Below are 11729 nucleotides of genomic sequence, written 5' to 3' on the forward strand. Positions count from 1 at the left end.
CCAAAAACTGTTATTCATAATATCAATGGAAGCAGTCTCTAACAGAGGTCAACAATTAAGATAATCACGAGAGAGAGAGAGAGAGAGAGATTTTACAGGGACAACTGTCAAAGGAGGGGGGAAGAAGAAAGGGTGGGAGAAATCACATGATTTCCAACAGCCAAAGGGACCAGTCGCATCTGTATCCATAATGTGAGTATTATTACAATTTAAAGACCACAAGGGGCTGTGTCTGAATATCGTTGATTTTCTTAAAAAAAAAAGACAATTCAGTCTTAGAATATATCATAATTCCTCTCCTGGATGAAACCAAAAAACATCCCTAAATCAAGTAGGAACCAAAAACCTTCTTCTTCTTCTTCTTCTCTCTCTCTCTCTCTCTCTCACTCTCTCTACCATATGATCATCATCATCTGTCCAACTTCCTTAGAAAAGCTTGCAGCATAGGAGGTATGGTATATATGCAAGGATCAGCTCGGAAATTCGTTTGATCGGTGATTGGCGACATGGAAGCTAGGGGGAAAGCTGAGGCAGCATCTTCATCATCATCATCATCAATGGTTTGTATTTAGCAAAAAGAAATTTGAAAATATCTTTCTGCTAGTTAATGCTAAAGATGAACTCAAGATCTTATGCTTTATGTATTGCGTTTTTTTTTTTTTTTTTGGACAAATGAAGCAACTAAGCTAGAACAGCAGCATCTAATCCAAAGCTTCCTACACCAGCTGCTAACAACAATACAACCAAATCTCTATCATCAATACAAGACATCATGGGTTATACCTTAATTTCTACAAATTTCTATATTCACAAATTTCTCCTCAGCTTTTGGTTGATTTTTTCCCTGATTGCATAAGAGTTTTCGATTGGAAGCAATGAAACATGATTAATTAGTCTGCCAACTACTAATACTTGGCTGGAGTTCTTGAAAGAACCATTAATTAGTACTTAAGTTTTTAAATTCTTTGCTTTTTCTCATGACCTAAAATCTATAATCTTAGAGAAATTAATTAAGCTTGAAAAATCGAGTTATCTATTTTACATTAAACAGCTACTTCAACAGTACTATTCCTTTGCCTCTCCATTAAATGACCATTTTCTGAAGAAAGAATCAATGGAAAAACTAGCAACCTTGTTTTTTAAATGGACAAATATTTGCTTCGCCATCTGATCACATGGACCCATTTGATCGCACGTGCTCTAAATATTGAAAAATACCATGCACTGATGAACATAAAATATTGTTTTCTCTCTCTCTCTTTTTTTTTTTTAATTAGATCGGAGTAGAATTCTGTCTTTCCAATGTTCACTATGTTACTGAAAATACTAATATGATTGAAAAATGTTAATTTTCAATTACCAATATTTGATTACCTTAGAAGTTGCATCTTCGTAAACTTGATAATTTATTAAACTGTAATACTATAAGGGCATCTGACCTAGTCATTTGCAGAATAACTAGTGATTCATGTAAAATATTTTAGCTCCCCAATTAATTCCCCCCACCCCCTTTTTTTCCATTTTCATCTCCTGATCGAACACAGAGTTCTTGGGGTGAATTTGTCAGAGTACGTCAACTGAATAGTCATCTCTTTAGTCTGTACATGTGCGTGTGAGTGAATGTGTATTTCTGTGTTGGCACCATAGCTAGCTACTTGGATGATCTAGGAGTAGAAAAGAGACTAGTTTTAGTCTGTGCATTGAAAATTCTTATTAAATTGGTACCATTCTCTCAATTTAATTTCTTTAAATCCAAAACTACTTCCATTTATAATGGTTGATGAGACAGCTTATGTCTTGGATTCAAATATTAAATGTCTCCTGCAATAAGTTTTCACAGTTAGCTATCAACTAAAATAATGTCGTCTAAGATCAAAGACTTGGGGTAATTAATTAAAGAACTTTAAATCATTGCATGTGTAAGAGAGTACTAGATACTGAAACGATTGGGCTCCGATACTGTAAAAAAATTAAAGCATGTGTTGTAGTTTTTTCAACGCTTCAGATTTAACTTCAATTCATTATTAAGTTGTTGCGGTTGATATGTATGTTAATATTTCAAGAACAAAAAGAAATTTTAAAGTTCAAAGTATAATTTATTCGGGATTTAAAAAAGAAAAAAAGGAATAAGGCAAATAGAAATCCATTTATGAGAACAACAATATTTTGGGTATGTTGACCTTTAAGAACAGATTTAAATAAATAGACAGCACACAGCACTCTTCCAAGATTTATTTATATAGATACATAAATATGTATATCTATATGTATATGCATATTAATTTGTACTTACAAATTTTATATTTCTCTTTCCTTTTCCATGAAAAACAATATTTTTACATCATTTCAACTCCTTTTTTTCTTTTTAGTTTCAGCACTATTATAACTGAAGAAGGAAGAACTCAATTTTGGGAGGTGATATAAAGAAGATCAAAGCAGGTAGCTAGAGCTATGACAGAAGGAGTGGAGGTGTATTATGAAGAAAAGAGTGACAGGAGTGATCATGAGGAACAGGCTGAAAATGCATCTGTGGTGTCTTCACAAAGGTGCTCATCTTTTGACTTAAATGAAGAAGCCAGCAGTCAAGAGGATGATAATATCGCAGATGTAGCTGAGCTCAGCGTTGAGGATGATGACAAAAGAACAGATGGAAATTCAGCCAATAATGAAGGCTCTGGTGAAGGTGAAGGAAATGAAAGGGCAGCAAGAGTTAGGCAATACGTTAGATCGAAAATGCCTCGGCTTCGCTGGACTCCCGACCTCCATCTCTCTTTTGTTCATGCTGTTGAAAGGCTCGGTGGACAAGAGCGTGAGTTTCAATCGTAAAATACTATTTAGTAAACTGTTATACGATTGTCATACAACTGAAATAACATAGCAGTGAAAATAATATTCGTAATACATTCTTTTCTCCCCTCTATGAGATGTTGATAGAGGACAAGAGTTATATTTTCCCCTATCTATTTACTTAATACTCATCTGGATTGGTGTAGGAGCAACTCCCAAATTAGTTCTTCAGCTAATGAACGTTAGAGGACTTAGTATTGCCCATGTAAAGAGTCACTTGCAGGTACTGCAAACGGGATGATTAATTATATATGATCATATCCCTAATTTGTTTTTGCTACTTCTCGTTTACTAATTTGGGATATTCATTTTTTCAGATGTACAGAAGTAAGAAGCTTGATGAGGCCGGGCAAGGTGAAGTTTCTTGATATTTAGCTTATGATATGTTATGGCATATATAATTGTGATTATCTAGAGGAAACAAATTAAGAGGTCTACAACTTTTAAGTTTGAAGAGAAAACATTGGATACAGAAAGATTTGTAGAGAACATGTGAGAGTGAATTAGGGTTTGAACTCATAACTTTTGATTCTAATATCTTGTTAAATCACCACTTAACCCAAAAGTTTAAGTTGATATAGTTAAGAATGAGTGAATTCAATCATTTAATTAATATTCTAACAGTATATACATAAACTTGTAAATTAGAAGTGCATGATAAATCTAGAAAAAGAAACAAATAATACGAATTAATTATCAAAACTAAGAAAATCTTACAGCTCCATGTTACCTATAATTAACCAAGGCAATATTGCAATTTTTTTTGTCAGAAGTACTTGTGATGTTTCCTAGTGCTAAAACTTATCAGGTAGTTTAAAAGAATTACCAAATAACCTTCAAATAATTCAAAACGGGTTTTTATGCTTAATATGTTCTTGTCGCTATGGAGGAACCATGCCACTTTTTCTATATATATGTTGTCTCATTAAATGGACAATAAAAGGAAATTAACGAAAATTAAGCATATATATATAACTCATGAAAATTGTGTCTTTTTTATGTTTTTGTTCAGTACTAGGTCAAACATACAGACCATTGCAAGCTGGAAGAAATCATATTCAAAGCATGTCTCACCAAACAACGAGTATTCATCAAAAATTCAGAATGGAGAATGGTGGAATAGTTCTAGCAAGACATTCTGATCATCATGATGAGTATAATGTTGCTCATGGTATTTTACACTCTTCACTCTCCCAACTACCGTTAGATGTGAAATCTAGCTTTCCAAGGTAACTAGCATTAACTTCTAATAAATTTCCCACCTCACTGCATATAATCACCTACTCCCTTACTGTTGAGTTATGGCTATTAAGGCAGAAGTTGGCCATATTTACTCTTCCAAGTTAATAAGAAGAGCTTAATTTCCCCACTTAATAATATCCTAGTGAATAAGATGTGGCTCGTTCCACATCGGCCAAGTACCGGGAGATAAATGAGTTTTCAAGTATTCTGGGTCCTCTTTCAGTTAACAATTGTATAAATATAATACTTTTGTGGCTCCCACTTCTGAACTAGTCTCTCATATTTAGCTCTAATAGTGTCATTTCTCCCCTCACCTGTTCAATTGGTATTGCATAAAAAACAATGGTTAATTATCTTTTGAGCACTTAAGTTTTTACATTTTTATTATTTTTCACCTAGGTTTTAATTCGTATCATAGATAGTACCTGACATATGAGTAAATACCAGTTTAGTACCTCAGTCACCATTATGTCTAACAAACTAACGAACTATAATAGGGGTAGTTTTGACCGTGCCCTGGGGCAGGGCTGGGGGTGGTCGAACCACCCACCCCCATGTGCTCTAAAGGGTAGCTAGCCACCCCCAAGGCCTTTGGGGCTGGTTTTGGCCACCCCCTTTTAGGCTATTGGGGGTGGTTTCGGCCACCCCTTTAGGCTATTGGGGGTGTTTGAGGGTTTTAGGAGTCGTTCAACCACCTCATACAGGTTGTAAGGGATGGCCAAAACTACTCTTATAGTAGTTCATTAGTTTGGTTGACAGAATGGTGTCAAAGGTACTAAACTGGTAGTTACCCAAAAGTTAAGTATCATCTGTTGTACAAATTGAAACTTAGATGGAAAAAAATAAAAACGTGAAAACCTAAATACTAAAAAAGTAATTAACCAAAAAAACAAAAGAAAACAAAACCCTAGTACTACTTCGTATTCATGTTTCTCTCTCTCTCTCATATTAACAGGCAGCAGCAGTACTGGCCAACTAATCAGCATGCAATAACAAGGCCAAGTTATCTAATAAGCAAAGATCTTGGAAGAGACAAAGGGTTGATCAGCTCAACAACCTTCCAAAATCAAAGCAAGTTATCAGCTTCAAACCAAACACATCCGTTGGATACAGGCGTGCGAATAGGGCCCATTAGACCTAGCCGATTTCTTGAGGAAAAGAGATGGCCTCCATTCGAAATGATTAGTGGTCCATGGAAAGTAAAAATGGCTCCTTCGGCTAATATTACGTGGGTTAATGATGGGACCAAGTTCGTTGGGGATACCTACAATACCAGACCCACTGATCAATGGAACCTTCTAAACAAGACAAAGGTTAGACAAATGCAATCAAACACAGATGATGTTGTCAGCAATTCCAATTGCTTCAAACCAGAGTTTCAGCCCCCATTTCGGATTGAGGTAACTTTTTAATTCGAGAAATATGGTTTGGCTAAGGGTGGTCAGGTGGGCAGTTAATAACCGTCCTCCAACTGCTATCCACCCGTTCGCATGGATTACTTCAGACGAGCGGATACCATATTTGCTATCTAAACGTATACGTGCGGATATCAGAATATGAGTAGTTTTGAGATTTAATCCCTAACTACAAACATTATTTCAGCTCCTTTTTTGTTTTTTCACCATAAAAGCTATTTATTTTTCTTCTTCTATGCTTTTATTAATTTTACTTATTTCTCTTTAAAATGCAGTTGAATGAAGAGAAAATATTGAAGGGCAAAGAAGGGTTTCCGGATCTTCAGCTAAGACTTAGCCAGAGAGTTGAGGAAGACGATGATGATGATGATGAGGGTATTCATGGAGAAGGAACACATGAAATTAGCACTAAGCTTTCTCTTTCTTAGCTGATAAATGTCAAGGAAACTTGCACAATCTAGTTACACACTCATACAGATCATTACGTACAGACACAAAAAATTTGGTGCAACATATGCAACAAGGCCAAATTGAGAGTGAGTGCTTAGGATTCGACCATGTAAAAAAACAAAAATCGCCATAGGAGTGAGATCATTCTAAGTGCTTGTCTTTAAGCCATTAGATTTAGAAGCATATAAATGCTTTCGGTAATTCCTTGACTACTATTTCATCAGATCTCCGTAAAGGAAACTGATTGATTCTTTGTCTACACATGTTCTTTCACAGATATAAGTTTGCTGTTATTGCTCAACTCCAATTTAAAAAGCTCCCATTTCTTCCAATTTTTATCTGGATATATAAGACATATGCCATTACGGTAAATTTCTCTCAATACAAACAAAGCATGCATACAAATGAAACCCTTCCCAATCCTTAAACATGTCTTCCGGTAAAGTTGTTGTCACACCGCTGCATCCCCTCCAGCTCCAGTGGTGGTTGCCAATAGACTCAAGAGTTTCGCTGTAGATCAAGCTTGTCCAGCCTTGTCAACTGCGCCTCCACCTCACATGGCATCATCTCAGTCGGCTCCTGCCTCACCGTCAAGGGCGCCGAGGATGTCCTCCACAAGATCTGTGCCTTCAAGCTCGGCCACCATGTAAGACACCATGTCCAAGAGAGAGAGAGAGTGTGTTTGTGTGAGAGAGAAGGATTTTCAAAGGTTAGAGGAGGAGGAGTTAATGGTAGTCCAACTCCGGTAATGTATGCTTCACATGCCTAAAGACATATTACAATTTAATAGACTGAATCGAAAGAAATTTTCTCTAATTAATTTTGGAGAAAAACTTTGTTTAAGAAAAAAAATGGTTACATATTCGTTTTTCTTTTTTTTTATTTCTTTTTTGACGGTAACAAAAACATTAGTTTAGATTGATGATTGAGAAGAACACAGAAATAGAGACTTCATGGCAACAATTATTGTAAATTGAAACTTTTCTATTACATACAATTTTACCGAATAAGTTAAGCTCTAAACATCTGTAATTTGTCACATCAATATTCTCTACATGATATTTCTTAAACCCATCAACTATGCAAATCTAATTGCTAAGTTACAATCATACAACATTCTATACCTTTTGGTTAGTATTGCTAGCTCAAATTCCTGATCTTGTGGTCTGATACTACTCTAACCTGTCTTCATAAACAACGCTCACATATGAAAGGATGAGTCCACGGCTCAGCAAGCAAGTAAAGGTAGTGTTAGTGTGTTTAAAAGCATCTTTAATGTAAACATTTTAAAACATTTTATCATGCACATAAAAGTATTTTAATGTAACGTTCTTTTATAAAATTTACATGCAAGAATTAATATTTCTTTTAAAACATTTTCCGCCAAAGGGGGTTGAGAGGGGCACTCGACCCCCTTCACCAAGCTAGCAACGATACAAATCTACAAGTAGGGGTGCAACCCGGTCCCAGTTCTCTGTTATTGGCCAAAACTGGAAACCGAAACCGGGGTATCCGGGTTTTAAAAAAAAAAAATCATTTTGGGTTTATTTTAGGTATTTGGCGTGCTTATTTGAGGTATTGGTCTAATCTTTGTTCTTAATTTAACAATTTTTTGCCCATTTTTTAAAACACATAATTAGTATTTTTGTCCCAATAAGTTGGGCTTTGTTATGATTGTTCAAAAAAAAAAAAAACCTAAAAAAATCCTAAAAAATCATTGTTTTTGGCTTTTTGGGCCTAAAAAAATAAAAATATATCCAATATTTAAAAATGTCCTAAAACTTCATTGTTTAAAAATGCCGTTAAAGTCCAATGTTTACAAATGCCATAAAAATTCAATGTTTAAAAATGCCCTAAAAAAATAAAAAAATATTATTATTATTATTATTATTATTATTATATATACACACACCCAATTACTCGGTTATAACCGGGTGCAAAAAATCGAAACCGAAACCGGGTACCCGGTTACCAGTTTTTTCCAACCGGTTTTCCAGTTACCGGTTGGTACCCGATTTTTTTTGACACCCCTATCTACGAAGTAGAATTGACTTGTCAAACATCCAAAAGGGAAGGGAAAGGCACATCAAGGCAATGGGCACATGTCTAGATCTTGACAAAAAAAAAAAGAAAAAAAAATCAAAAGGCACAGTGAATGCAATTATATACAATACGCCACTAAATCGCTTCAAGTGCTTAAAAACTAACCCTAAAATGCATAGGCTCCTTCAAAACAATTAATGCCAAGAAAAATGGAGCACACATAGAGAAGATGTAATACCTGAAAATAGTCTCCAAGGTATAGCTCAATCGGTTGGAGACCATGCTTTATGAAGCGAACGTCACTAGTTCGAATCCACCCTCCCCCTCTCTTGTGTGGACATGCCAAAAAAAAAAAAAAAAACCCGAAAATAATAAATAATAATAAAATCTGACTCCGTCAAGTTTTATAATGTACGTCCTAAACAAATTTCAAAACAATTTAAATATTTTTAACTCCAACGTTCCACGGGAACATTTGAAACCCTAAACTCGAACATTCGATGCTTCTTTGGAATGTTCGAGTAAAACCCTAGAACCATTGGTACAACAGTACATTGAACGTTCAAAGGTAGTACACCGAACATTCAATATTGTCTGAAAAGAAAATTTAATTTATTAGCCACATCATTAATTCATCACCCATGCACCTCAGCCACCCCAATTCTAAATAGAGAAGGAGATTTTAGAAAGAGAAGAACGTGATTTTGGTCTTATTCTATCTTCAATAAGGTAGACCTTAAACCTTCCGTGCCCATCATGTGGCATATTGGGCTGCGGCAAAAGTTTACTTGGGCTGCATTTCTACTTTCTTTCCCTTCTCTCCTCCCCCAGCAACTTGTAGTGGTTTAGCACCACCTTCTATTTTCTTTCCCCCTTTAGGATTGTAATGTTCTCTTGTTTCTAATGCAATGTTTGTTAAAAAAAAAAGGTAAACTGCAAACCTTAATCATTTTTAGGTTGTTCATGTTCTAAACATGTGATTTATCATGATTTTTTTACGAGTCCAAAGTATGACATAATTAATTTATAATTTCTCTCTCACTTAAGAGCCAATGATTTTCTAAAAGTTAAGAACTTACCCTTGTTTTTCAATGCTTATCACGTTGTTATATGTAGTTTAACATGTTTTTGTTAAGTTATTAGAAATTTGGTTGAGGTTTGATACGTGATTGGTAGAAGTTTAGAGTTTTACATGCATTATGGTATCTATTGAACGTTCAATGGCATCTGGTCGAACGTTCGATTATTTTTTACCAAACATTTGATATCAAGACAAACATTCGACAATGCTCAAAATGTATAATTAGGGTTTTTGATAATGGTTTAGTGTGTCTAACTCTTGATTAGAGTTTTTACGTACATAAATTAGAATCTCGAGGCACCGTTTATAATGTTAGAGTATGTTTCGTAATAGCTTGGATTTAGGATGTCCGAGATTATGGATAAGCATACGAGGTAAGTAAATACTTACAAAATTACTTTAATAAACATGTAATATGTCAAAAGACTAAGCATGCATTACTTTTCAATAACATGTTCTTAGCCTATTACTTTTATTACAGATTCCTTGGGACAACGCTAACTCTACCAAGAAGAGATAAGGGCTTGGATAGACCATATGGAGAATAGATATGGTTAATATATAGGGTTAACTACTTAAAACGCCCATAGGGTTTCACTACTTTATTTTTTTCTTCCTGGGTTTTGATTTGTATCACAGGAGGTACCTGTGATTTTGATAAAGACCAAATTAGTCATTCCATCAGTTGACCGTTAGTTGACTTAACAGAAATGACACGTGGACTAATTAAATCTTACCACGTGTCATGTAATTTATTTTTTATATATTTAAAAAAAAATTCAGAAAAAAAAAGAAAAGAAAAGAAAAATTGGGGGGGTGGCTCCAAGGGACCAAGGGGGTGGCTTGGAGCCAAGGGGGTGGCTTGGAGCCAAGGGGGTGGCCGAAACCACCCCTAGTGGGTCTTGAGGGTGGTTTTGGCCACCCCTAGTGGATCGAGCCACCCCCAATTTTTTTTTTTTTTTTTTAAAAGAAAAAAATATATATTTTTATTATTTTTTAAAAAATATATAAAATAAATTACATGACACGTGGCAAGATTTAATTGGTCTACGTGTCATTTCCGTTAAGTCAACTAACGGTTAACTGACGGAAGGACCAATTTAGTCTTCATCAAAACCACAAGTACCTCCTGTGATATAAATTAAAATCCAGATAAAAAAAAATAAATAAAGTAGTGAAACTCTAGGGGGGTTTTAGGTAGTTAAACCTAATATATATATATATATATATATATATATATCAGAGAGAGAGCATGATTTCTCCTGCATCAAAATATCAGTAATTGTTATTAAAATTATGTGTCATGCATCCTTCCTTTAAAATAGACTACATTTTTATGGAATAATAACGAAGATAATACACATTGTATTTGTGAAAATTCATATTTACCATTCCAAGTTGTAAATTGTCACTTAAGGCTCATTGCATAACCAACTGATAAATTTGCTTATTAAGTCATGGACTTACGCAATTATTTTCCTTCCACCTGCTAAGCACTTCGGTAATTTGCGATTTAATAGGTTGCTAAGGTATAGAATAAGAAAATTCGCTAAGATGAATATGACAATCGGATGACTCGCATTATCGGGTAATTAATTATTCATGATTGTCCATAGAATATTGTTTGAAGCTTTGAATGTCACCAAACTCCAGCTCAACAACGAATTTCTATTGCTTCATTTCACATTGAAGGGGAAGCTTTAATTTGGTTGCAAGATGTAAAACCCTGAAATTAAATAAATAAATAAATATTTTTAAACGGTAATAATAATTCACAAACCCCAAAACCTTTAGTTTTATTCACGTAGAAATAATTTCCGACAAAGTATTTACAATACCCAGGTGAACGATAAAAAGTATTTTAATGAAACAAATGTTATAAAATAAGTGAGGGCTTTCAAACGATCAACGACAATCTTCATCGATTATTTGGTGTCGAACCTCGAATGATCGATCTTTCAATTCCTATTGAGCGATCTATGACTGTAATACCCCGACAGGGGGTATATAACCATTCTTATGACCAAATAAGCCATTATCATCACCTTTTCACGACAGAAACCTTAGAGAGAGGGAAAAGATAACTCTTGTGACTTCATCTTCAAGAGGAGGTAATCCCAAGGCTCGATCTCGTTCTTTTAATCTTATCAACCTCCTATGTTACTGTTAAACTACTATTTTAATGATTTAGTATGCATCTTATGGATTTAAAACATCTAAGTTTACTATCTTAGAATTTTATATTAATTCATACATAATGATTTCTTAAACGATTGATGTTATTAGCCTTACATTTTTGGTATAACACTGCTTGTGATAACTATATTTTGGATAGTCAGACAATATACAGTGGATCGTCATATAGGGATGGCGAGCACTAGTACACTATAAACACTTTATTCTAAGGTCCAGTTTAGTTTAGAGTCGCCTTGGTACCAATGGTTTATAGTGTGACCGGCATAACCATATTTAATTGGTGGCCATACAGGCGGACATCATGATTAGTAGTGTGGATTGCTTGGGGTCAAACGCGATCGGGCCACTTTTGATGGACGGTATGCAGCAACATTTGGGTCATTGGTGTTATACTTTAGGCCATTCAAGATAGTGCAAACCTTGCTGAGAATGAGTTAAAATCGTGGATAAACCAT

General features: G+C 34.8%; 1 protein-coding gene across 1 annotated transcript; it reads left to right on the forward strand.

Moving 5' to 3' along the window:
* The first annotated feature begins 297 nt into the window (after positions 1–297).
* On the forward strand, positions 298–6742 carry LOC132172166 (uncharacterized). Its single transcript, XM_059583616.2, has 7 exons — positions 298–560; positions 2370–2809; positions 2994–3070; positions 3165–3201; positions 3860–4076; positions 5045–5489; positions 5780–6742. Exons 2-7 carry the CDS (start codon positions 2452–2454, stop codon positions 5930–5932), a joined length of 1287 nt encoding a protein of 428 aa, XP_059439599.2. The 5' UTR covers positions 298–560; positions 2370–2451; the 3' UTR covers positions 5933–6742.
* The last annotated feature ends 4987 nt before the right edge of the window (positions 6743–11729 follow it).

Source organism: Corylus avellana, chromosome 1, assembly GCF_965113065.1.
Source record: "Corylus avellana chromosome 1, dhCorAvel1.hap1.2, whole genome shotgun sequence".
NCBI lineage: Eukaryota > Viridiplantae > Streptophyta > Magnoliopsida > Fagales > Betulaceae > Corylus > Corylus avellana.